The sequence below is a fragment of the Histomonas meleagridis genome (genome assembly GCF_020186115.1).
Source record: "Histomonas meleagridis strain 2922-C6/04-10x chromosome Unknown contig_10, whole genome shotgun sequence".
In the NCBI taxonomy this organism is placed as follows: Eukaryota; Parabasalia; order Tritrichomonadida; family Dientamoebidae; genus Histomonas; species Histomonas meleagridis.
In genome coordinates, this window is record NW_027150747.1 from 92,148 (window position 1) to 119,714 (window position 27,567).

Sequence of the window (27,567 nt, forward strand, 5' to 3'; positions counted from 1 at the left end):
AATAAATCAATTATTTAACATTATTTAACTTAACGAATCAACACTTAATTATTATTTAATTGAGTGAGCCAATTATTTAATTTCATTTCCATTAACAATAGATTCAATTCCACTTTAATCATAATTAAAAACGGTTTTGCGACCGTTAAAATATAACAAGAAAATATTCAGGAGACGACCGTTAAAATATAAGAAATAAAATTTTATTTCAACTCCCACTTTTTTGAATGTGCCGATAAGGGCAAAAAGATTTTCGCTGGATTTTGCTTGTCCGGTTTCTATAAAACAAAATGAACAATTGGGAAACAATTCAGTTTATTCAACAAAAAATATTTTCCTTAAATAAAGAAAATGTTGTTCAAGCAGCTCTTTCAGTGTTTGATATATTTGATAATAATTATCAGTATTCATTTAACTTACTTATTAGTCAAATAATTTATTCATCATTTGTAGCAGGTATGAATGATTCAGAAGTCTATATGAATTTCATTAAAGAAATAAAAAAAATTGAAGATAACAAACAAATTCAAAGTAAAATACATAAAGTTTTTTTACAAATGATCTTAAAAATATATTCTCAAGAATCAAATTATTTTCTTGAGAGAATGATTCAAGAAAATTTATGCGAATCAAACATAGTTGTACAGATGAGAGAAGAATATTTTATACATTACATGTCCAAAAAATTTCTAGAAGAAAATGAATATTTGAAACCAAAAATGGGAAATTCATAAGAAATTAATTAAAGATGGAGCTAATCCAAATGAAATTGCAAAAATAATTAGAAACGATGAAATAGAAAAACTTCAAGAAATTTCATCACAAACAAATTTTGATTTCAATCAAAAAATTGAACCATCGCCTTATGAAAGATTTGATTTTATTAATAATAAAACAGTATCATTAATTGATTATGCAGCATTTTTTTCTTCAGTAAAATGTTTTAAATATTTACTTATGAATGGTGCAAATGTAGAAAACACAGGTAAATATGCAGTTGCAGGTGGAAATGAAGAAATCATTCATTTATGTGAACAAAATCATTCATCATTTAATGGCGCATATGAAACAGCAATTGAATTCCATCGAAATGATATCTTTAAATACATATATGAGAATAAAATATGTTATATTAAAAAATTAGAAGAATTTGGAAAAAAGTGTATTTCATCTCATAATTATGAAATTTTTATATTTTTACAAAAAGAAGGGATGCTAATTTGCGAAAACATTATTAATGAATCAGCAAGTATTGGAAACATATTTCTCATTAAACATTTTCTTGAAAGTAATCAAATTCCGAAAGATATTTTAGTATTTTCATCAGAGTCAGAAAATATTGAACTTGTTAAATATATTTTAATACAAGAAGGAATTGATATTAATGCCAAAAACATTTATTTGTTTTATTTAATATTTATTTTAATAATTTCTTATTTCAAAAAAATATTTGGAAATTATTTAAATTATTTGAAACAGCACTTATTAAAGCATCTGAAGAATGTTATACAGAAATCGTTAAATTACTTCTTGAACAAGAAGGAATTGATATCAATGCTAAAGATAAAATTTAATTTAATAATTTTGGATTTCAAAATAATATTTGGAAATTATTTAAATTATTTATGACAGCACTTGTTTGGGCATCTGGAAATGGTCATATCGAAATAGTTAAATTACTTCTTAAATAAGAAGGAATTGATATCAATGCTAAAGATAAAATTTAATTTAATAATTTTGGATTTCAAAATAATATTTGGAAATTATTTAAATTATTTATGACAGCACTTGTTTGGGCATCTGGAAATGGTTGTATAGAAATAGAGTTGATGGAAAAATGTGTAAATTTTTCAAAAATTATGTGAAAAAGTGCTGTTTTAACGTCTTTTTTCGAAAAAAATTAATGTTTTTTGTGTGTTAACAGAGAATAAAATTAATTTCACATAAATAAAACTATTTCATTTGGGATACTATATATTTTGGTATTTTATTTTTTTTTTTATAATATGAATTTTTATTGAGAATTTTGAAATAATCAGATACAAAATTTATCTTTAATTTTTTGTTCGAAATATAATAATTGATATTACCAAATGTATTATTTTGTATAGTGACTAATTTATTTAAAACATTTATTTTAGCATAAAAATTTAATTAATTTTTTTCATTTTCTCATATCTTAAAATATGAAAATATAATTAAAGCAATTATAATATTCAAGCTTATACTGAATGTTTAATGGAATGCAAAATCTTTTGGTATATTTAGATTGCAAAATGGACACTGTTTTTCTTCCAATGCTTTTATTTGACCTTCATTCAATAATCCAAACATTGTATTCTCCGAGGCTATCCTGCGAGGTTTTGTTGTTAATTTTTGCGTACTTTTATCTTGTGACTCAGGTTCACTTAATACCTTCTCTGGTACCAATGTTATTCTTATAACTTCTCCATTTTGAATAATCGGAGAAAAACCTGCATGTTCCTAACTTAACAATATTGTTTGCTCATTACTTGCAATTTGCAATGTAATCTAAATTCTTTGAATGACGTTAAAATAGCACTTTTTTACATAACTTTTCAAAAATTTACACATTTTTCCAGCAACTCTAGTTAAATTAATTCTTGAACAAAAAGGAATTGATATTAATGCTAAAGATGAAATTTAATTTAATAATTCAATATTATAAAATAACATTTGGAAATTATCCAAATTATTTTGCACAGCACTTCTGAAAGCATATAAAAATAGTGATATAGAAAGTCGAATAGTTTTCGCTATGATCGGCAAATTCAAAAAGTGAAAATCGAGATAAAAAAGTCATATTTTAACGGTCATAAATTTTCTTGAGGGCTTAAGGACAAGCTGAAGTTGATTCTGATATTCTACATTACAATGTGTGGATATATATATATATATATATATACATATATTTGAATTTGGAACAGAACCTCGATCGTCCTTTGATTTGTTTGTGTGAAGGACGTTTATAATTAGCAACTGAACCTTGAGGAATTTGCCCAAATTGTTTTCCATTTCTTCCAATCTATTGGAACAAAAGAACACATAAAATATCAAGAAGTACTTCAAGAAATCAGGGGATCTCAATTATCTTTGCAACTTTCTTTAGATTCACTTGATTCATTCAGTGATCAGCGTTTCTTAGTAATATCTTTAATATTTCTAAGGGACAACATCATTTCAAAATGGAAAACTTTTCCTAAAGAACTTCAAGAAAAAATTTTTCAAAAAATTTGTACTTTGATTCAAAATTCGTTGGATGAAATAAATCCATGTTTGACAAAGTCAATAGTTTGTTTATCTGATATTATTTCTTTTTCGTTTGATCTTTTTGATTCAATTGGATTTTTAACCAATTTTAAGAAATGTATTTTCTTCATCAGTTTTATTGAAGAACTTAATGATGATTTCATTCAACAACAGTTAGAAATTGGATATATAACACATCTTCAAAACTTCATACTCCCATTTATTTTCGAACTTCTTGCACAAATTGGGATTTCAGAACCATTTTTCAATCTCTTCAGAAAATCATTTGAATGTTCACCTAACTTCCAACCGTTTATCCAATTTTTACCCATTCTTGAAGAATCTCTTAAATATCCTCAATTTTATTTATCAATATATTCAATAGTTCAAACTGTACTTCATTCTAAGCCAATTGCATCCAATCATCCAGATGCAATTTTTTTCAGATCAATTATTGTAATTAGTGTAAAACTTTCAAATTATCTACTTAACTTAAATGAATTCGATGCGGCTTTTGAACTTTGGCAAGATATAATTAGTTTTTCACCAAATGGCATCCTTTCTGATGTAAATAATATTTCATTTACTGAAAATTTAATAAATGAATTTATAAAAATAATAAATTTGATACCAAATGAATTTGAAAAGTATCAAAATGCATTCAATGATTTTTGTATTTTTTTCTCTCATTTTACAAATGAATCCATATTTGTAAAAGAAAAAATTATATTTTTTCATATCATAATTAATATATTAGATAATAATTATAATGAAATATTAAATGATTCCTTAAAATTATTAATAAATTCAATGAATGAAAATCTTATAAATGAAATAATCAATGAAAAATTAACAAATTCACCTTCGCCAGGAATTTTTATTGCAATTTGTTGTATGAAATCAACACCAAATCTCATTATTGAAAAATGTTGTAATTGTGCTATTAACTTTTCAGCAAATATTCCACCAAATCATTTAGCTATTTTTATATTAAAATTTGGTAATAATATTCCAGAGTTAAGAAATGAATGGTTAAAAATTTTAATTAATTTAATTCCAATTATAAATTGGAATGCAATAAATGTTGTTTGTTCTTTATTAAATAAATATAATGACTTAATCAATTTTGTTCCAAACAATATCATACAAGAAGTGATTTTAAGTATTGATAAAATCGGTCCTACGAATTTGATTATATCTCTTAAATTTTTACGTTTATTTTTTCAAAATTTCCCGAATGAAATTTTAGTTAAATATGAAACAGCAATTTTATCTTTTGAATTAATAGCTCTTGAAACGTGTGATGAAAATGTTTTATTATCATTTATTTCATTAATACATCATTTTAATATGATTTTAAATGGTAACTCCGAATTTAAATCACAATTTTTTCCAAAAGTTTTAAATTTGTTCCAGACCAAAGCAGATAATTTCAATATCGATTTTTTTCAAAAAGCATATTTTGAACTCCTTCGTATTCTTAATAATAATTTTCAATAAAAAATGCATGTAATATTATTTTTAAAATTAAATTTTTTTTCAAACATGTTTATTAACACAACATAACGATAGAAAAATCAATGATTTAAATATCGTTTTTCCCTGAAAACCATCATCGTCACATAGAAATTTCCATCGTCCATAAAAACAATTTTATATCAAATCGTTTTTATTATTATTTATAATTTTTTGCTATATAAAAACAAACAAATTATTCGATTTGCAAGATCAAATCCTCATTATTTTCGTTAATCAAATTATTTTTCATTTTATTTGGATCAGATTCTTCAGAATCAGATTTCACAATTCTTTCTTTATTTCTTTTATCCAACACAATCAAAACCACAATTATAACAAATCCAATCACAAACAAACAAACCGCCATCACAATAACAAAAATCGAATTCTTATTAATTCCATTATTATTTCCGTCAGGTTCATCAGTCTTAATTCCCGTAAAGTTGCCCACAGATATCACAACTTTCACAGGCGCAGCGTTCGAAATGAACACCGCGAGATACAAAGTTCCATCATCTCCATATTCGAAGTTTTCCTTTAGACTTAATCCGAATGTATTACAAGTCCAATAACCATTTGTTACTTTACCGATATCCGTTGTACTATAACAATAAAAAGCATTTAACGAATTCATTCTTGAAATCGATATTTCAACGCTTAAGTTAACACTCGGCTGTATTTTATAATACGCGACTTCTTTATAGTATAAATAACGTTGAATCGAAGTGTTACTATTTAAAGTTATAACTTTTGTATTACAACTTATGCCTATGTAACCATTATTACATTTACATATTCCATTAATACTTTTACCTTTACCATTACAATTAGCAATGTAATTTTTAGTATTAATAGATTTTAAGTATAAAGGATTTGTATTTAGATCAGTGTTATTAAATCCGCCATTAACTACAATCGCATAATTAATTTCGATGTTATCCATCGGATATTCATTCGAGAAAATATGGATTTCATATTTACCAATTATTATATCTTTCATTGGTATTATGATTCGTTCGATTGTAGAGAATTGATCACTATCACTAAATGTTAAATTATTACCATAATAATATTTACCATTTGGTGATAACACAACTAAATCTAAATCACTAAATAATGGAGAAACATTCTCATAATTTAATGGCGGATCTAAATAACACATTGTAATTCTTAAATCAGTTGTATTCGTTGTGATATATATTTCATATGCTTTATGTGAATTCGTTTTAATTGTTTCTTGATCAATAATACGAATTCCTTTCATTTCATTATTAAGAAATAGTTCTTTTAATGATGGAATACCAAAGCCACAATCTAAGCCTGGCCCACTTTTATCTTTTACTGTTGGTATAGCACAATTAATAATCATTGCTCTTAACAAACATGATGTTGGTATTATTTCAACGCCAATTCCTTTCTTAATATAAGGATACCAACTTTGCACAAAGAATTGGCGAATAATTGATGCAACACCAGAGATAAATGGTGTTGCCATCGATGTACCTGATTTAGGAGTTATGGAATAACTAATATCAGTGGAAAATATTTCATGTTCTTCAGGGCCATGTGAATATGCACTTAATATGTTAATTCCTGGAGACATTATATCAGGTTTACTTACAGAGATCGATGATGGCCCTTTAGAAGACATTTCGGATACTGATGGTATTTCTTGTAAACCTTCGTAAGGTAAAATTGTAAGTTTATCATATGAATATATTTCTTTATTATTAATAGATATAATTGGTATTGATCTTGATGTTATACATTGGCTTTGAATACTTTCATTATATATTATGATCGATGCGTTATTTGATATGATTTCTTGTATTATGTCGCAAAAATTATTTGTTATGTTTCCATCAATGAAAACAATTTTTTGTTGATAATCATCAATTGTTTTATTATAAAAAATTGTTTTTACATTAATGAAATATTTAATTGGAGTCGTAATACTCATTTTATATATATTTCGATTTTTATCTGTTCCATTATAAGTTCGATTAAATTCATTTGATATTATTGTTACTAAATTTGTTTTCTCATTTGTCATTGCTGATACAGTATTAGCTGCGGAAACAGTTAATACATTTTTCGAATCAGATGGACAATTAATCGAATTAAACTCATAATCATTACCAGCGGCAAATACAAATAAAATGTTCGGGTTATTATATGTTATTAAGTTAAATTTATACGTCTCAATAGAACTTGGACTATTATAACTCCAACTATTAGATGAAATATATGAGCCAACGCTTTTCATTAACTCAATTAATTCATCAAGATTAACTTCCCCTGATAAATCCCCAAAATATTCGGAATTACCGGCATCATAGACAAATAATTTGGATTCTGGTGCAACGCCATTATATTGTGATAATGCACAATCACTACAATTAGTGTTACCAGCAATAATACCACAAACATGTGTACCATGGCCAGTACTATAATCTTTATTATCAACTAATGGTTCAATACGAACAACTTTCCGGTGATTATAATTGGTTTTACCTGTGATGGAGTCAAGTGTTTGCATAGGATCACGAAACATTGGATGTGAAATATCAATCCCCGTATCAACAACATTCACAATTTCTCCTTCACCAGTAAGACCTAATGAATGAATAACTCGTGGCGGTGCATATATGTCGTCTTGATAGATATTTCGTGATATATGAGATTGTAAAAAACCTGTTGTATAACGATTAAGAAGACGCATCTTGGGCGCAGGAATGATGTGTAGGATATTGGGATCTGAATTTATGGGTTTAGTAAAGGAAACACGATAAAGAAAATTGGATATCTTTTCTTTAATAATGGCATTCGTGGGATGCCAATCATTAGTGGCTTCAACATAGTAGTCAGTATTTAAGTCAAGTACTTGTTTTATTTTTTTATTTGATTCAATTGGATACAATTTAAAAATGTTTTTTTGATTTTCTAAATATTCTATCTGTTTTGTTGACAAATATAACTTGAAGACACCTGTTTGGATAAGATTTTCTGGTAAAAATCGTATTCCTGCTTCGTTTTGAATCAATGTTAGATTGGTAATCGCTGTTAAAATTTCAACAATGAACCATCCTTGCGTAAAATAATATGATCCTCGTGTTTGGTATTGGCTTCCGAGCTTGAAAGCTGTTAGACTTGGAAGCACCATTTTTTAAAAAAAATTGAAAAAAGCTTCGGTGATTATCGAAGTATGAATTCAGAACTTTTTGTATTGAATTTAAATTATGTCGAATATAATATCTGAATTGGGATACTTTTTGTGTTGCTTTATCTTTGCCAATACAGCGTTTTTTTTATGGTTCATCCATGAAGATAGGAATGATTTCTTCGAATATTGGTTATATTTTAGGTGCTTGTATATGAAATCAATCATATTCTTATCGAAGAAAATATCGAATTTGGTTACTTCAAAGCGAAATTAAAATCATTATTTATTGTACAAAAAACTCATATTAAATTCCATATAACTTTTCATTTAGTAACTTTTCTACTTAAAGTTTTTGATGTTTTAAGTTGAAATTGGTAAAATTTAATCGCATTATTCAAGCAGCTTAAAATAGATTTAAAGCTAACATACTTCTTAGTGCCCACTCTTTATCATAGCAATATTTATAGCTTTTTAATAATGATGAAAGATTTGAATTTCAAATTTCTTGCTTTTTAAGGGGATACTTGCTAGCTTATTTTGTATAAAATCAATAATTTTCCAACAGCATAAGTTGCCATTTTTATTTTTGGAATGAATTTATAAACATCCCATCAAAGCTTTGACAACACCTAACACACAAATTATTCGGAAAAAGTTCATCTTTTATCAGAATTTCCCACTTTTTCAATTCATGAAAAATTGCCCACTTGTTCAATTTCTCAATAGGCAAAAAATGGAAAAAGAATCATCATCAAAAGCCACGAAAAAAGTCATTTTAGTTGGTGACGATAAGGTTGGAAAAACTTCACTTCTCTATCGATTTAATGAAAAAAAATTTGATGCAGATATTCGGCCTACAGTTGTAATGAACTTGACCAATTTTACATACACAAAAGATGATAAAGTTCTTGATGTTAAATTTTATGATACAGCAGGTCAAGAAAAATATAAGAGTTTATCAAAAATATTTTTTCTTGGTTCTGCCTTAGCTATCTGCGTTTTTGATGTTTGTCAACAAAGCAGTTTTGAAAGCATAAAAGAATGGATTCAATTAGTTCATCAATATTCTCCACATGCAATAATTTATGTAGTGGGAAATAAAAAAGATTTAGAAGGTGAATTACCTCATGTTTCAAAATATGAGGCCTTGAATTTTGCCAAAAACATTAATGCATGTTTCTTTTTTACATCTGCAAAGACAGGTGAAAATGTGGATAATTTATTTAATAAGATCATATCTGATCTTTGGGAACAATTATTAAATACAGTGGATCAAATACCACAACAAAATGGTGTTGATATTGCTCAATCAAGTAATCCAGCAAGACAAAATTCATGTTGCTCATAAATATGAATCAAAGAGTAAAAAAAAATCCTTAGCTTAAACATTCATAATTTTTCTTTACCTTTCTTTAAAAATCTAAAACTGTTAAACATGTAAAGTACATGTAAATAATGTTAATATTATCTATTTAAATTAGAAATTTATGTTCTGTAAATAGAATATCATCAAAACACTTTTCAAAATTGAATAAACAAACGTTCAATGAAATGAACTCACTTCTGGAGCATGGCATAATTTTTTGAATAAAAATAATTTGTCACTTGTAATTCCTTAAAATATGGAATCAAATGATGAAGTAATTAGAGATGCAATAATTGGAATGATGAGTTCGCAAGATAACGATGAAATTCAGTACCACAATAATATTTTAATGAATGCTATGCGTCAACCAGTTCAATTTATATTTTCTTTAAACGAAATTCTTACACAATATCAAACAGATTCACGAATGATATATCATGTAATCATTAATTTAGGCAACACATTATCAGCACGTACTCATAGTTTAAAATATTATGAAAATCAATGGGTGCAAGTACCCGAAGAGAATCGAAATTTTTTAAAGGAAAATTTAATTCGGTTATTAACACATGAAAACGTAAATATTCGGCATAATGTTGGTTATTGTATTTCACGCCTTTATCGGATTGAAGAGATGAATAATTTATGGCCAAATTTTTATGAATTTTTATTCGAAAACATTCGAATGAAAAGCCACGGCGAAATTTATGTTGAAAGTTATTTACATATTCTCTTAGAGTTATATTTCCAAGACAGCGTCATCAAAGATGAGACATTTCAAGTCAACATATTCCAAGTTCTTAATGAATATATATCAAACCAAAGCACACCAATTCATGTCCGTATCATTTGCTTTAGGATATTACATACAGGTATTCCATATTTTGATTTCATCATTAAATGTCAAGAAGAAAACATTCATCGCTTTATTCGAAACATTTTACCTAATTTTTCGATTGATAATATCGAATTACATGAACTTCTCTATGAAATTGTACAAATATTTATATCGCGTTATTTTGATATTATTCAAGATGACTTACGAAGCATATATAATGTTATTTATTATGAGTTAATATCGAATATATTCCAAAAGCGGAAGTTAAGTATTAATTTATTAGCATCTATAGCATGTTCCGAATATGAACATCATAATCATAACTTTGTACTTAATAGTTATCAAGTAATACTTCCTGTTTTATTAAAGAATTTACTCGTCCAAAACTTAAATGAATTATCGAGTGATAATAACGAAGAGTTTATACTAGTTAAACATAGTATTAATTGTTTAAACTTTTATCTTGAAGCAGAACCTGATATAATATTTCCGATATTAATCAAATTCATTGAAGAGAACATTAATGGAAATGAAATTCAACAATTATCAACTCTTTATGCAATTTATATTAGTTTAAAGCATAATTTTTTACCCAATTATATTAACTTCATTATGGATAAATGTCAATATGTTAATAATAATATAATACAAGAAACTTCTTTATTTTTATTAAAAACTATTTTGCAAATTTATCCGAATTTTATTTCAGAGCCAAAATATTTTAATATATTATTAAATATATTATTACAAATATTAAATAATAATCAATATAAAAATATAATTAAACGAATATTTGAAATCCTTTTCTTTTTATTTAAGTGTTTCGATACTAATGAAAAACAAATTTTCTTAAGTTCCCAATTCGAATTAATATGGAACATCTATTTAACCATTTTTTCTACTGATGTTTATCGTGATCATTATATCATTGTATCGATATTTGAATCATTTAATTCATTCATTAATCATTTAAGTGTTGAATCGAAAGATAATGTCGAAAACATAATAAAATTCATTTTCCAATTCATCGAAAATGAGAAAGAAAATCCGAAAGAAAATCAAATTGAAATTCTTACATTTTTATGTAGTGTAATAAGTACAATCATATTACGATGTCGATCATTTATAGGTATTTTCATTGATGAAATAATGGCGCATATATTACCATTATTAGAAATCCAAGATTTCGAACTTTATTGTGAGATTATAATAATATTTAATAGTTTGTGTCTTTTGTTTCGAGCTGATTTTATAAGATATTATCCGAATATATTAGAGCCAATTCGGTTAGTATATAATTCGGGTAATTTTCGTGTTATGTCTTACGTGAGTACTTTTTTAGCTGATTTATACAACGATAATAATCAGCAACTTCAATTCTTGGATCAATATATCGATGCGTTCTTCACAAAAAGCATCGAAACACTTAAGTTGCCTTATCTTCCAAAGTATTATCGAGTCACATTCTTAAATTGTACAAGCGCTTTAGCATCGAAAATGAAACATCATTACATTCGAATATTCGACGAAATATTTTTAATCATTTATTCGATTCAACAAGAAAACATTGACATCACGCAGCCTGATCAAAGAGATTATTGTTTCGATATATTCGAAGCAATCCTTTATTCGTATAATATATGTATACAGATTTGTGATGATAAAGAACATATTATGTTAAATATGAAACAAATTTTGGATTGCTTCGAAATAATGTTAAGATATTCATCTTACACACAAAAGAGTTTGCATTACTTCGTGAAGATTTTGTATCTGTTGGTGAACAGATGTGGTTATAAGTTCACAAAGTATTTGACCGCTAAGGAATACATAAAACCAATTATGGACATGGTGTTTCTTGGCGAAAATGAACAGCTGAAAGAAGAACTTCAAAGAACAATTCAACAAATTGACCTTTGTCAACTTAGAAAATATTAATAAATTTATGAAAGTTTCAACTTTTTGTGAACTTTATATATGATAAGATCAAAATGGAATCAAAAAGTTGGTCATCATTGAGATTTTCATTAAATTATAATATGTATATTAATTATTGTATTTTTCTCCCTATGTGCAAATTTGTTATAAAAGAAACAACGTTTTTTAATCAAAATGTAATGTTTGATACAGTATTAATAATTGCATCTAATATAAGAGCAGAAAAAGTCATTTTACTTCTTGAAAGAAGTTTCATTTTTATTTTGTCCTTTATATATATAAAATTCTATGTTGCTGATTTATCTTTGGTACTTTGTTTGTTTCAAAAAGAGACATTTATTTTTAAAAGCCAAATATATTAATATCGATGTTATAATTAGATATTTTATTATATAAACATCAACTTATAATTATATTGTACATATGAAAATAAATTATCTCTTGAAAAACCTTGATCAACACGCGTTACAATACTAAAAATACTGTAATTACAAAATACTTAACAACTCAATTTTTACTTATAAAATAAGAGCTAATCCCAAATAACACATTTATAAACTTCGGCCAAATAACAACAAAAACATGTTATAACAGCGAAAACTATTGTTCCCAAAACAGTAAAAGCAGCACCAGAAAACATAAGTTCGATTCCTAATTTCCTATTTAATTGAATTTTCTTTTGATTTGTAGTTAATAAATACATTTGTTGTATTGCGTCCGCTTTATTTCTTTTTATGGCAAATAAATCAAAAAAGTTAATCTCACAAATGTTTTTATCATTAAAATTTAATTCATTTGTTAATACATTTAAATTATATTTATCATTTATTAACATTTCAGTTTTATTAACTCGACATTTTTCATCAATATTATAATGTTTTGTTATTGCTGTTGAAGAAGGACATAATATTTGATACATGTTATCATTTGTACGTATATCGTCAAAGTATAAATCGAATTCATTAATATTTTTATAATAATTTTCATTATTTATTTGAAATTTAATTTTATAATTATGAATCTCTAAAGTGAAATTACATTCATCAATATTATGCATTAAATATAACTTAAAATCATTTGTTAGAATTGGATATTGAAATGTGAAATTATAATGTTCATTAATTATTGGATATGTTTCATTTGTAATTTTATATATTGTTATATTCTTTGTGTTATTAATCACTTCATTAAGTGGTAATGAATAAATTGATTCAACACAATCTTTAGAATGACGAACACTATAATAAATAGAACCAGTAATTAATATAATTATTCCACCAAAAAAGGATAAAAACATAAAACATCCAAACAATAAACAACATGGAAACGCAAAGGAAGGAGGTTCTTTCTTTTTACGCTTTGGTTCTAGTGGAATAGCAATAGCATCAGTTTTCTCAGCAATAGCATAAGTTTTATCAGCAACGAGTTGTAGCAGCTCAGGAATGCCTTGGCCTGTACGGGCACTAACTTCTACATATGTAGCATTTATTCGTGTTGCACATGCTTCTCCATCATCTGTGCTAACTTGATGATCATATAAATCTGTTTTATTTGCAACTAAAAAAAGTTCATATTGTGATAGCTCGATGATTGAGTTTAACTCTTCAAGATGTGAATCAACATTTTCAAATGAGTTAATATCATTTACTGAATAAACAATAAGTATTGCTCGGGAGTTAGGTTGGATTATTCTCATTGCACGATAATCTGAAGAATTTTTTAGATCCCAAATTCTGAGATGAATTGAATACGTATCTGTTGTTATAATTTTGTCATAAAAATCAGGACCTGTTATACTGGAGCCTTGCATTGAAGCAGCAATGCTTGACTTACCTACTTTGTGATCTCCTATAATAAAAACATTTGTGGGATACATTTGACTTCACGTTCACTCCGTAACGTTTTGTTACGGTTTTGTGATTATAAATGTTGAAAACAATCTTTGATAGGAAGTGACTTATCACATTTTTTGTAATAAATTACTAAAAATCTATACAAAATTTTTCTTTTCTTTTATTTATTTTTTAATCACATTTCATTTCAGAAACATGTGTAGTCCATCGTATCATTTTGGTACGTGAAATTATTAAAACAAATATTAAATAAAACATATGTATATCTTTTTCATTTATATCAATTCCTTTTTGTTTACGAAGTAAGTTAGCAATTTCAGTATAACCTTTATTTGATGCTTTGATAAATGCTGTTTCAAATAATTTAAATAATTTCCAAATATTATTTTGAAAAATCAAATTATCAACACTAATTTTAATTAAAGCAAATATATATTTTTAGCATTAATATCAATTCCTTCTTGTTCAAGAAGTAATTTAACTATTTCTGTATGACCATTGTAAGATGCTTTAATAAGTGCTGTTTCAAATATTTAAAATAATTTCCAAATATTATTTTGGAATCCAAAATAATTAAAATAAATTTCAAATAAAACAAATAAATGTTTTTAGGATTAATATCAATTCCTTCATGTTCAAGAAGTAATTTAACTATTTCTGTTTTACAATTTGAAGATGCCAAAATAAGTGCTGATTCAAATAATTTCCAAATATTATTTTGAAATAGAAAAATATTCAAATAAATTCCAAATAAAATAAGTAAATGTCTTTAGCATTAATGTTCCTTTTTGTTCGAGAAATAATTGAACTATTTCTGTATAACCTTTTTCAGATGCTTTCATAAGTGCTGTTTGAAATAATTTGAATAATTTCCAAATATTATTTGAAAATATTAAAATATTGAAATAAATATTAAATAAAACAAATAAATATCCTTAGCATTAATATCAATTCCATCTAGTTCAAGAAGTAATTTAACTGCTTCTTTTTGACCATTTTTAGATTCTAACATTAGTAACGTTTCATATATTTTAAATAATTTCCAAATATTATTTTGAAATATCAAATTAATAATAAAAATATAAAATAAACAAAAGTAATATTTTTAGTGTTAATACATTCTTCTTTCTTTAAAAGGAGCTTAACTATTTTGATATGTTACTTAAAATGCTGAATTCAATATATAAATTAAATTCCAAATAATACTTTCAAATAAAAAATTATTATAATAAAATTTGAAAACTATAAACAAATATCTTTAGTTATAATTTTAATTCCTTCTTGTTCTAAAAGAATTTGTACAATTTTTACATAACCTTTTGAAGATGCTATTATTAATGGTGTTCTAAATTTTTTAAATAATTTCTAAATATTATTATAATATCTCAAAATATTAAAACAAATTTGCAAACATCATAATAAAAATTATCTTTAGCATTAATGTCAAATCCTTTTTGTTGTAATATAAATTGTACAAGTTCAATATTTCAGGATTCTACTGCATATAATAAAATTTTTTTAGGAATTTGATAATTTTGAAGAAAATATTTCACAAGATATAAATTACCAATTCGTGCTAATACATTAATTATATATTCATCAAATTGGATTTCTTCTTCTAAGAAAGAAAAAATTTCATAATTTCCATTGTTAATACAATGATACATTAATTCTTGTAATTTTACTTCAAATATAGGTTGTGTATCATTTATATAATATCCAAATTTTTTAAATGAAATTTGTATTTTATTTGCATATGCTGTTGTTTGTTGATTTTTATCAATTTTTTCAATTTTCTTTTCATAAAGATATTTAAAAATATCATTTCGATGAAATTTTATTGCTGCTTCATATGCATTTTCGAATGATGAATGATTTTGTTCACATAAATGAATAATTTCTTCATTTCCACCTGCAACTGCATATTTACCTGTGTTTTCTAATTTTGCATTGTTCATAAGTAAATATTTAAAACATTTAACTGAAGAAAAAAATGCTGCATAATCAATTAATGTAACATTGCCATGATTAATGAATGAACATCTTTCATAAAGTGATGGTTCAATTTTTTGATTAAAATCAAAGGCATTTTGTGATGATATTTCTTGAAGTTTTTCGACTTCATCATTTCGAATTATTTTTGCGCTGTATAATATAATGAAGAATTTCATATATACCATATAATAGTTCTTTAAATGAGGATATGGGGAAATTTTTTTAAAGCACTATGTATAATGAGATAAACTCGAAGTAAAAAATTCCCGCGCAATAAACTTCAGAAAATTGAGAACCCCTTAACGTACAGGAATTTTACAATCGGACGCGACCCTTAACGGTTAAACATGTTTCGGGTGAATTTCTTGTTACTTTTCAATAAAGTAGTTTATTATTGTCACTTTTCGGCGTCCGTTTTGTTGATGGGCAGAAATACGCGACTTGAATTGAATAAAGCACCCAAAACCTCATTTCTTTTTTGAGCAGATGGAAACCAAATCAGAACCAAGCGAAACCAAACTCAGAGTTGTCTTAATTGGTGACAAGAGCGTTGGAAAAACATCTCTTGTAAATAGATATTTTGGTGGCAGCTTCGAAGACAAACCTTTACCAACTATATGCGTAAATTATTTTAATCATGAACATCAATACAATGGAAAGACTTTTAATATCCTAGTATGCGATACTGCAGGAGAAGAAGAATATAATAGTATTTCAAAACTTTTTTATCGCGAAGCTATAGCAGCCATTTGCGTTTTTAACATATGCTCGAAAAGTTCTTTTGAAAGTATTGAAATTTGGGAAAAGGAGTTTCGAACAAATGTATCCACAGATTTTCAAAAATACGCATTTGTGTATATCGTTGCAAACCAAATAGATGCTGTTAAAGATTCACCTTCTCATGTTGAAGAATCCAAAGCTAATAAACTTAAAAATGATCTGAGGGCAGAAAAAATATTTTTTACTTCTGCCAAAGTTGGTACCAATGTTAACGAAATGTTTGAGTCTTTATTTGAAGATGCTTGCAAGAAGGCAATTCTCAAAAATGAAACCTGTGAATCAAGTTCTCCTTCACCCGCACCAACCCTTTCAAACTCATCAAAAAGCTCTTGCTGCAAGTAAAAATTGGCTAAGTCTGGGTAACTTCGAATATAATAAACTTTAAAATCGAAATTGAGAAAATATACTACTTATGCTTTCTAGTAAATAAATTTACTAATGATATTTAACCCCAGATTTTCTGTGCTTATTCTTTTTATAATAACAATAAAGATGATTTTTACAATAAAGATTTAATTATGAATGATTATTAAATATTTAATAGCAAGCACAAAGATATAGAATGTTAAACATAGATGTCTTTCGAAGAAATCTTTCAATATTTACATGAATTGCTAAAAAAAAATTTGGAAAAAAAAAAACGAAATTAATGGTGCACCCCAAAAGAACATATGGAAACAGAAACAAATGCAAGTGCAAATGAATTCAAAACGTTAAAGTGCGAATATTCATTTGATGCTGCAAAACTAAAAGATCAATTTATTGAAACTAACAGTCAAGCATTTGTGAATTATATCTCATATTCCAAATTTCTTTCATTAATCCGCTTTAGAAATTATTGTTTTAAAGACCCTGATTTACCGGATGTTTTTGTTACATATGATGATTCCAATCCCACCTCAATGGAAAAAAACATAATAAATGTTTTGCAAAATATTAAACCATATCAATCAAACCAAAGCCTCTCTGATATAATAGTGTCTGCATATCCTGATTCGCAGTCAGCCATTCAATATTTTGTATATTCCACTTTTCCTTCCATATATGGTTTTTTTTGTTGTGACGAATATTCCGAACAAGCATTAAATTTCCTTTTACTACATTTTGATGATTCTCTCTTACCAAAACTTATTGGGACTTTTTTAATGCATTCCTTTATTTTCCAAGATCGATTTATTCATTTATTTTTTCATAGTCTTTCACCCAAACAAATTGACTTTGATGAAGATTATATCAGTGATTTATTTATTTACACATTACGTAGGTGTATTTCCTGCTTTTCACGTCAACAAATACAAATCGTTAAAAAACTTATAGACACTGATAAAGAAAAAGCTAAAGAAGCTATTTTCGATGAATTTTTAATTCCATTTATCAGTTTATGGGATATTCATCCACTTTATGCATCCACTAACATTATAATTCGTATTTCACCACCTGAAACACCAAATGATTTTATCTCAGTGAAAATTAGCAACAAATTAATCTCATTGTTAAATAATATGTTATCTAAGGATCTATGTGAAGAAGTATTTGGTGCATTTTATACACGAATCTATACAATTCTCCCTGAGATACAACAAATTATATTTTATGGCGGATTAGATTTCCAATTTTCTAATGCTGATATTATCATATCCACAAAATTATATCAATCGATTCGTAAAAAAATCGATACAAACACAAATGGAAATAAATTTTTTAATGATGCGTTTCATATGAAAACATTTAATATCGCTGTAATACCTAAAATTAGACCACCAGATCCTAATGAACCAACGAAAGAAATCACAATAAATAAATTACAAGACAATAAAACGTCGCGTGAATTTTTACTTAATCATTCACATGGATTAAGAGAAATACAAACTATGGTCGAATCACTTAAACATATTATGCGTTTGTTCATTGATCATTATGCTATGTATCAAATGGCTTATCGAGAAGATAATTATCCAATAACATTCATTAAAACTCAAATCGAAAACCTTTCGCTTAATATGTTAAACATTTTTGTTAGAACTTCAAAGAATTTATTGGAATACGTGGAAAAACAAACAAATTCAGAGTTCCCAAATAATCAACTTTCTTCTATCCGTTTTGTTATCGATGGATATTTACAAGAGAATATGCCTTTACATGAAATCGTTGTTAATTCGGCAATCACTTTACAAAATAAATGGGCAAATATGTATAATGATGATGTAAATAATAAAACTCGTATAAACCTTTCCATTATAAAAGATAATTCTTTTATGAATAAAATGGAATTCTATTTCAATAACTTTAATGATATAACATTATCATTGATTTTTGCAGTATTATCTAAAACACCTTTGCATTTTAAAGGTATCGCTGAAAATAATAGAAGTTATTTCTTATCAAGTTTAATAGACGCTTGTTCAATCGTAACCCCTTATTCCTTAAAGAAAGATAGTATAGATGCTAATGACCCGATAATATCAATAAGAATTCCGATGTTAAAAGATATCGCAAGAATCCTAAAAAGAGCTGAAAAAGGTTTCAAAGCTTTATTCGAAAATAACGCTGAAATGTTCTTCATCGGTGAAAAAATCCGTTTATTTTTGGAAATTGAAAGAAGGCTTGAGCCGGAATTCAAAAGTTTACCGAAGAACGATAGGAACTTGGATCATTACCAAAAAATTATTTCTCCTTTGTTTAATTATAAGGAACCTTTGTACTTTAGAGCGTCGTTGATACAAGCGTTGGTGGTGATTAGAGAATTATATACGGATAATTACAAAAAAATACCAAACTTGAATTCAATAAGAAATCCAATTTCTCCAGAAATATTCGAAAAATTCGAAAACATGAGAAAATGGTTCGGTATATCAGATAGATTTTATAGAGAATTCGCATGAATTTTTTTCTTTATTTAGTAAAAATTTATGTATTGCTTTCTGATAAAAAATAATTTAAAGAAATATTTGAAAAGTACGTGTAAAAAATGAAGAACAATAGGAAAATATTTTTTCCATACAGAAGCGAATTGGTCAATTAAAAATGGGGTACCCTAACGATAGCTGCTACAGTTCATCAGCTAAAGTTTGAAATTAGTATTTATAATAGAATTGTTTCATCATTAGCACAATTTAGAATAATGGTTTCAAAAGCATATCATTATACTGATTGTCTTACATAATTTTATTTTTCGATCAATTATGAGATTTTATCATTTCATTAAAAATCATTTTTTAATTAAATCAATTGAAAGGAATTTGCTGAGATGCAATGTAATTTGTAAAATATCTCTATGGTATAAGAAATGCTGTTTGTTTTGATAAAAATAATTTTCAAAATTTATTTGGCCGCAATAATGAACACTCTGAATGAATGTTATTGTTCTTTGGGGTTCAAAAAAAATGAATATAAAATGTGACACTAATAAACCAATTTTAGAATTCATGAAGGAGCTAAAAGATCAAACTGGAGTTCCAATTTCCAACCAAAAGCTAATGATTCGCAGAAAGCAAATACATCAAAATGATGATTGGAGCAACTTCGATATCAAAGAGAACGAACGCATTATGCTTCTTGGGACAGCAGAAAAATCACCAGAAATCAAATTTATACCTGAAGATACATATGAAACCAAAGAAGAAGAAACTACAGAACAAATAAACAGAAGCGTTATGATTGGTCTCAAAAACTATGGTAATACATGTTATTTAAATTCAGTTCTTCAAGTATTTAGACTTCTTCCAGATGTAACTGATATTCTAAAATCATTACAACCGGATGTAAAATCCAACAAAATATTATTCTATCTCTGCAAATTCATTACAGATTTTCCTAACCACCTTGACAAGCTTGTAAGTTCCATCCGCGAATCAAATCCATTATTCAATCAAAAAGATCCCACCACTGGGAGCTACATCCAACAAGATGCCGCCGAGTGTTGGTCGTTTCTTACTTCCCATCTTCCTGCCGAAGTTAATGAACTTTTTCAAATCCAATTTCAAACCATCTCCAAAATAGCCGACAATGATGAGATGGACATTTCCACTGAAGTTGATGACAGACTCAAGTGTTATATTGATTCTGATACTCGACAACTTGAGCAAGGCATCACATTTGATTCCGAGATTGAAGTTGGCGAATCATTAATTACTAACCACAAAGAGATCATAAAACTCCCGAAGTACCTAACAATCCAACTAATGCGTTTCTGCTTCAAAAGCGAAGAATCGATTGTCGCCAAAAAAGTTCGAAATGTTGAACATCCATTGAGACTTGATACAATACGATGGTTGTCACAGCCATTACGTAGCGAAATTGTCGAGAAAAGAGAAACGGGCGAGGACGTCAACGCCGGCTGCTATAACTTGAAGGCAATTATTACGCACAAAGGAAGATCAGCGAACTCTGGACATTACATTGCGCATGTTAAAGTTAATGACCAATGGATATGTTTCGATGACGAAAAAGTAAGCGTTGTAGACGAGAATAAAATTTTGATGTTGAATGGCGGGGCTGATTGGCACTGCTCTTATTTGTTGGTATATGAATAAAATCTAATAAATTTTATAATAAAATCAAAATTCATAATAACATGACATAGTTTATAAAATTAAACCCATTCATAAAAAGATAAAATGATTTGTCATTAAAAAAAATCTGCAGTTAGGACTTTAATAAAATTCGATATAATAAAATGAAAATTTTTATAACAAAAAAAAAATATTTTATAATGGGAACTTCAAAATACATATTATAAAATAATACTGAAGAAAAAATATGTCAAATTGCTGGTTAATCAACAATGTTTTTTATGTGCCTAACGTTGAATTCTATTTTTTAAATCAGACAAAGAAAATCATTTAATGGGATAACAAATGCAAAAAAATTTAAATTAAAATTTTTATCAGTATTTATCAAATAAATATTTGTATTGATGATGGAAAAATTTCAATTTTAAGTATAAAATGGTTCTCTTTCTTCAGATGGTATTTCTTCCATTTCATTATCAGAGAACTTCTCATTAATTTTCTTATCTCTTCTATTCAGCATATTATCGATTGGAGCAGTCTGTTCATTATCAGGTATTAATTCCTGATCTAAACCTTGTTCACTTACGTCTATTTCATAATTGAAACAAGGCAATTTCGGATATCCATGATGTTGAATAATACCAAATGTTAACATTAAAAACCCAAACAATTGTAAATATGATCCAGTTAACCATTGCTCGCCAATTCCTTTATATTCACTTAAATTATCCGAACTTGAAAACCAATAAAAAAGTATAATTTGAAGTATCCATATTAAAAATGTACGGAATGATTCAGCAAGTGTTCGAATAATTGCTGACGTTTTAGCTATAAGAATAATGGAATTAATATTATACACAAGACCAATGACAATCAATACAACACTTAAGATAATAATCATTGGCGAGTTCTTAAACATTGTAATTGTATCAATGAAATCTTCATGTGTACCATTGCCATCTTTACCGGGAATAAAATGAACAGCAATAACAGATATAATGCAAAAGATTGTGGACCATATGCCTTCTATGCCTGTGACAAGTAGTTCGTGATGATTTTGTTGTTGTGTAAGAAATTCTTCAAATGAGATCTTGACGGCATAAAGAAGTTGGGAAATAAGTTTAATGAAAATAATGAGAAGATCACCGCCTTGGTCAACGTGAATTGATTGTGATTGACCTGAATTGATAATACTTGATGCTCCAACAATTATAAGCGATATCGATATAATACCTGTTGCAAACCATTGGTGCCCCATAATAGGCTGCTTAAAATAAAATCGAGCAATTAGAGTAACTCCAATTAGAGTAGCACTTTTCATCATGCAATCAATGGAAACACCAACAAATGCAACTGTTATCGTTGAAACAATACCTTGAAATACATCGGCAAATGAAGGAATTGAATATATGCAAAATTGCCTAAATGTCAATTCTTTGAAAATACTTGGGAATTTTTCGCTATTAAAGCAAGTACCAAAACAGTAAATAGCCGTAGCTAAAGACATACCAAAGAAACCTAGAAATGTAACAAAATATGGTTTTTGAAATTTATGTTCTCCATATTGTTCAGTTCCTGGGGATGTTACTTCTAGTATGAGTTTTGTAAGGAGTGAGTTTAAAATTCCTCCTATAAGGAATAATATTAGAGGCAGGATGGCTTGAGCGATCTTGAGCTTTGCCATCAGAATAATTTAAAACAAACCAAAAAAATCGACAGCTTTTTGAGATCAAATTTCAATTACGATAAACTTTTTGTGATGGAGTTAATTCTCGTTTTTTCGTTCGGTGACGGTTATACCCAGAAATTTTTTTTGTTTTATGAGGAAAAGGCGGTTATGGAACAGAAACCGTTGTTATACAATGTTCCACAAAATTGTTTTATCGTTCTGGAGCAATTTACATCTTTAATTTTTCATTAGAAAAATGTGGAAATATAACCAGTGGCAAAAACAATATTCTAAACAATTTTATTAAACAATTTTTTTTTGAAAAAGAATCTTTTTTTTTCTTATGCATGTTCATTGATTCTAGGAGATCTCAATAAAAAATTAATGAACCATTTATCTATAAAATTGATTCCTTTTTGATCAGAAAGTAAACGAACAATATCTGTGTGATTATTTTTACGTGCCCAAACAATTGCTGATTGCTAAAAATAAAATCAATTCCATATAAAAATTAATTAAATAAACTTTAAATAATGGAATTAAATATCTCTGGCATTTAGATCGATTCCTTCTTTTTCAAGAAGCATTTTAACAATTTCTATATGTCCTTTTGCTGATGAGATTATAAGTGGTGTTTCAAATATTTTAAAAATATTCCAAAAATAAAATGTAAACATCAAATTCATAAAATAAATTTGAGAAAAAATGAACTAACATTTCCTTCATTTACATCAATGTTTTCTTGTTCAAGTAATAAATGAACAATTTCTACACATGAATTTTCACATGCTGTCATTAATACTGTCCAAAATTATTAAAATAAATTCCAAATTTATTTAGTAAACCCAAAATAACAAAAATAAAAATTATATAAAACAAAGTTATATCTTTTATATTAATATCAATTCCTTCTTTATTAATAAGTAGTTTTATTATCTCAATGTTTTCATTTAAACAAGCAATTTTAAGTGCTGTATAAAAAATATTAAATATATTCCAAATATAAACAAAAAATGTTAAAAATATTTTTGAAAATTTGTAAAAATTTATGAAACATTTTTAGCATTTACATCAATTCCTTCTTTTTCGAGAAGAATTTTAACTATATCAATGTTTTTATTTTGACAAGCACGCATTAAAGGTGTAAAAAACAAATTAAATTAACTCCAATTATTAAAATGAAATTTTAATAAATTTAAACAAACTTGAAACGTAATACAAAAACATTTTTAATATTAACATCAATTTCTTTTTGTTCAAGAAACATTTTAATAATATCAATTTGATTATTATCAGTTGCAATAATTAATGGAGCATCGAAACATATAAATAAATTCCAAATACAAACAAAAAATATTAAAAAAACAGAAAAAAGTTCGAATAATATAAATAAACATCAACTTCATTAATTTTTATATTATCAAGCCCAAGAATTAATTTAATCAATTCTAAATTATATGATTTAGCACAATATGCAATAATATTTTTTGGTATTTGATATTTTTCAATGAAATCTTTTATAAGAAACAAATTACCCATTCTTGCTGCTTCATTTATTATAGAATCATTTATTTCCATTCCTTCACTCATTAAAAATGAAAATATTTCATAATTAGAAAATTCTACACATTTCATTCCTAAATTCGACAAATTGTTAATTTTATTTTTATCTTCATCATACAGATAATAAAACATATCATTTCTATGGAACATAATTGCAGTTTCAAATGTTTTCCTAAAAATCGAAAAATTTTGTTGACATAAATGTACAATTTCAGGGTTTCCTCCTGCAATTGCAAATTTTCCCGTATGATATGGTCTTGCGCCATTAACCAATAAAAATTTGAAACATTTAATCGAACCAAAAAATGCTGAATAATCGAGAATTGAAACTGATTTCTTGTTAATAAAAGAACATCTTTCATATAATGATGGTTCTATTACTTGATTAAAATCAAAATTTGGTTCTGCTGATAATTCTTGAAGTTTTTCAACATTATCAGCACGAATAACTTTTGTTATTTCTAATGGATTAATTCCTTCATGTACAAACTGCTTATGAAGTTTCCAATCATCTTTTTCAAGCTCTTCAATCTTGGAAAAAAAATGTCGATTAAAAGGATCAGGAAATCTTGTGTTTTTTCCTCCTTTAGAGTTATAATGAAAAAAGTATAATGTTTTCCGATCTTTAACAAATTCTGGCGAAATTAAATTTTGTTCTATCATTCTCTCAAGTAAAAAATTCGATTCTTGTGAAAGCATTTGTGAAAGAAAATTAGAAAAGAATGTTATAATATTATCAGCTTCGGATTTCTCGAGTTCTTTAATTCGTGCTAAGAAATGGAAACATGGAATAGAATCTTCAATATTTATTAGCCTTTTGAGGTATTCAACTTTTTCATGTGTTGGATCATCTTTTTGCTCTAAGTTCAACATGAATAAAAATGTCACTTTTAAACCACACATTAAAAAATATAAATATACGCTTATTATGCATGTTTTGAGATACAAAAGCCTTATTTTCCGCTTCAATTTTTTGGTGTTAAAAAGGCCACATTCAAATTCTTATTAATGAAAATTATAAATATGTTATTTACCAGTTTGTAAATAACAAAGTACCAAAAAAGAATTTTTAAAAAAGTGTTCATGAGTGACATGTGATATGAAAAGTAAATGGATAATTCAAGCCTCGAGCAAATATTCAACAGTCTATTAAACAACAAAAATGAAATCAGCAGTTTAACTGAAAAGCATTGCAGTGAGGTTCTGGTGAAAAGAATTTCTCATCTTCCACAATTTCATCAATTTGATGATTTTATGAAAGAAAGGATAGAAGCAATTGATTCATGTGCTAGTAAACTCAAAAGCGTCCATGAGGAAGATGTAAAAAAAAGATCAGAAAGAAACAGAATTTTAAAAGAAATCCTAGAAAAGCTTACAGATGATGATGAAAAAAAATTTGTTCCAAAAGAAAATACCAAAAGAGATATGTCTCAAAGTGTAATTAACAAAGAACCCAGTAGAATGATTTATTCATTTTTTCAAGATAAATCCCAAGAAAAAAGCCCAAAGAAAGAAGAGAGAACCCTTGACAATAATGGGAAACTTCTTTCTATCCTTGAATCTATTTTTGAAGTTTGAATAATAAACATTTTAGATAAATTTTTAAATTAGGTTTAAAGGGAATTTCCTAACGCTTATCGCATGCGTTTTGACTCCAGGTGTACATAGTTAGTAATTAAATATTGGAAATTCATTATTTTACCAATTTGAAACACATCATTTTAGAAAAGTAACCCATATAGAATGAAATCATGTGATATAGAAAACTTTATTTATACACACAAATTAGTTTAAAAAAAAAGAAAGAGTTGTTTTATTGTTTTTTCCCGCCATTTTGAGGTGCAACGCCGATCAATATGTATTTAATTTTCTAAAAGACGTTAGTTGAATGAGAGCAACAGGAACAACAGAGTATCAGTCACAATTCTCATGGAAAAACAAGCCAAGTGTAAACGAGCCAAATGAATATGAAGAAGTTGTCTCAAACTTGATAAAAAATAAAACTATACATCAAAATGAAAATGAACTACATGAAGCTCACAACAGAAATACTACCAGAACTTCCCAAAGGACTAGCAACAACCCTTTGAAGCAATCGAGTAATGGTAAGAAAACCAATTTCAATATTGAAAAATCATTCAAAAAAGGTGATGATAGTAGTCAAAAGGAAGAATCATCTGATGAATTTTATCCAGTTGAAACAGAGTATCAATCCCAATACAAATATAAAGGAAGGCCAATTGAAAGCGAATGCATGGACGAATTTGAACAAATCGTTTCTTCAAAAATTAACGAAGATCTTCATGAAAATGAAAAACCAAAAATGCAAAATGACTTACATGAAGTCCCTGATGAAAATGAAATTCTTCAAACAAATTGGAATTCTCCAAAAAATGTCAATCTCCAACGAAAACCATTAAATCAAGATAACGAAAACGTGGATGATCTAACAAAAAGGAAAAAAGTAAATAGAAATAACGATGAAATACCAGTTAAAAATCGATTTCACCAAAAAGGCGAAACCAAAATTGACTCCAAACAAAGCCCTCCTCCTCAGCCAAACAATAAAAACATTAAAAAGAGACCAATTCAGCCTCCAGCGTCATCCCCAAAGCGCATTAATAAGAAATATGAATTCATTTCTGATAGTGGAAATAATAAACTTCGTCCAAAGTTTTTCCGTGATCCAGAACATGCAACACAACAAGAACGAAAACATCTCTATGGCCCATTTTATGTGTCTTTTCCAAAGAATCGCGCACTCCCGAAGCAATATGCCGAATTAGCCGAAGTGTATGGCAAAAGATTTTGATGGTTCGTTATATTAAATTGTAAACATACAAAAATTGGTTTTTCAATATTTTTTCTAATTCATTCAACAAATTATGGGTTTTAACTCTAATAATGCAAATTTGGATAATTTTATCCTTCCAATTTTTTACATTTTTTTTATTTATAACAGAATTCATTACTTATGTTTTATCATATTTACTATTTACCTATTCTGTGTTATTATTTTCAACTGTGTTTTTTAAGCTTTATGAACTTCGCAATCAAATTAAATTTATTTCTTTTGGTACATACAAAAATTCATAAGTATATA

The 27,567-nt window shown here is 26.8% G+C and overlaps 5 protein-coding genes across 5 annotated transcripts; 3 read left to right on the forward strand and 2 right to left on the reverse strand.

Moving 5' to 3' along the window:
• Positions 1–4,981: 4,981 nt before the first annotated feature.
• GO595_000399 (Clan SB, family S8, subtilisin-like serine peptidase) lies at positions 4,982–7,951 on the reverse strand (the record flags this gene model as incomplete). Its single annotated transcript, XM_067917066.1, has 1 exon — positions 4,982–7,951. One exon carries the CDS (start codon positions 7,949–7,951, stop codon positions 4,982–4,984), a length of 2,970 nt encoding a protein of 989 aa, XP_067779387.1.
• An 8,476-nt stretch (positions 7,952–16,427) lies between these two features.
• Positions 16,428–17,063, forward strand: GO595_000400 (small GTP-binding protein; the record flags this gene model as incomplete). Its single annotated transcript, XM_067917079.1, has 1 exon — positions 16,428–17,063. The coding sequence occupies one exon, from the start codon at positions 16,428–16,430 to the stop codon at positions 17,061–17,063; it is 636 nt and encodes a 211-aa protein (XP_067779388.1).
• Positions 17,064–20,197: 3,134 nt separating this feature from the next.
• Positions 20,198–21,253, forward strand: GO595_000401 (ubiquitin carboxyl-terminal hydrolase 14; the record flags this gene model as incomplete). The annotated part of the gene is made up of 1 exon (XM_067917090.1): positions 20,198–21,253. The coding sequence occupies one exon, from the start codon at positions 20,198–20,200 to the stop codon at positions 21,251–21,253; it is 1,056 nt and encodes a 351-aa protein (XP_067779389.1).
• A 403-nt stretch (positions 21,254–21,656) lies between these two features.
• Positions 21,657–22,916, reverse strand: GO595_000402 (putative integral membrane protein; the record flags this gene model as incomplete). Its single annotated transcript, XM_067917101.1, has 1 exon — positions 21,657–22,916. The coding sequence occupies one exon, from the start codon at positions 22,914–22,916 to the stop codon at positions 21,657–21,659; it is 1,260 nt and encodes a 419-aa protein (XP_067779390.1).
• Positions 22,917–26,352: 3,436 nt separating this feature from the next.
• On the forward strand, positions 26,353–27,276 carry GO595_000403 (uncharacterized protein; the record flags this gene model as incomplete). The annotated part of the gene is made up of 1 exon (XM_067917112.1): positions 26,353–27,276. The coding sequence occupies one exon, from the start codon at positions 26,353–26,355 to the stop codon at positions 27,274–27,276; it is 924 nt and encodes a 307-aa protein (XP_067779391.1).
• Between the last annotated feature and the right edge of the window lie 291 nt (positions 27,277–27,567).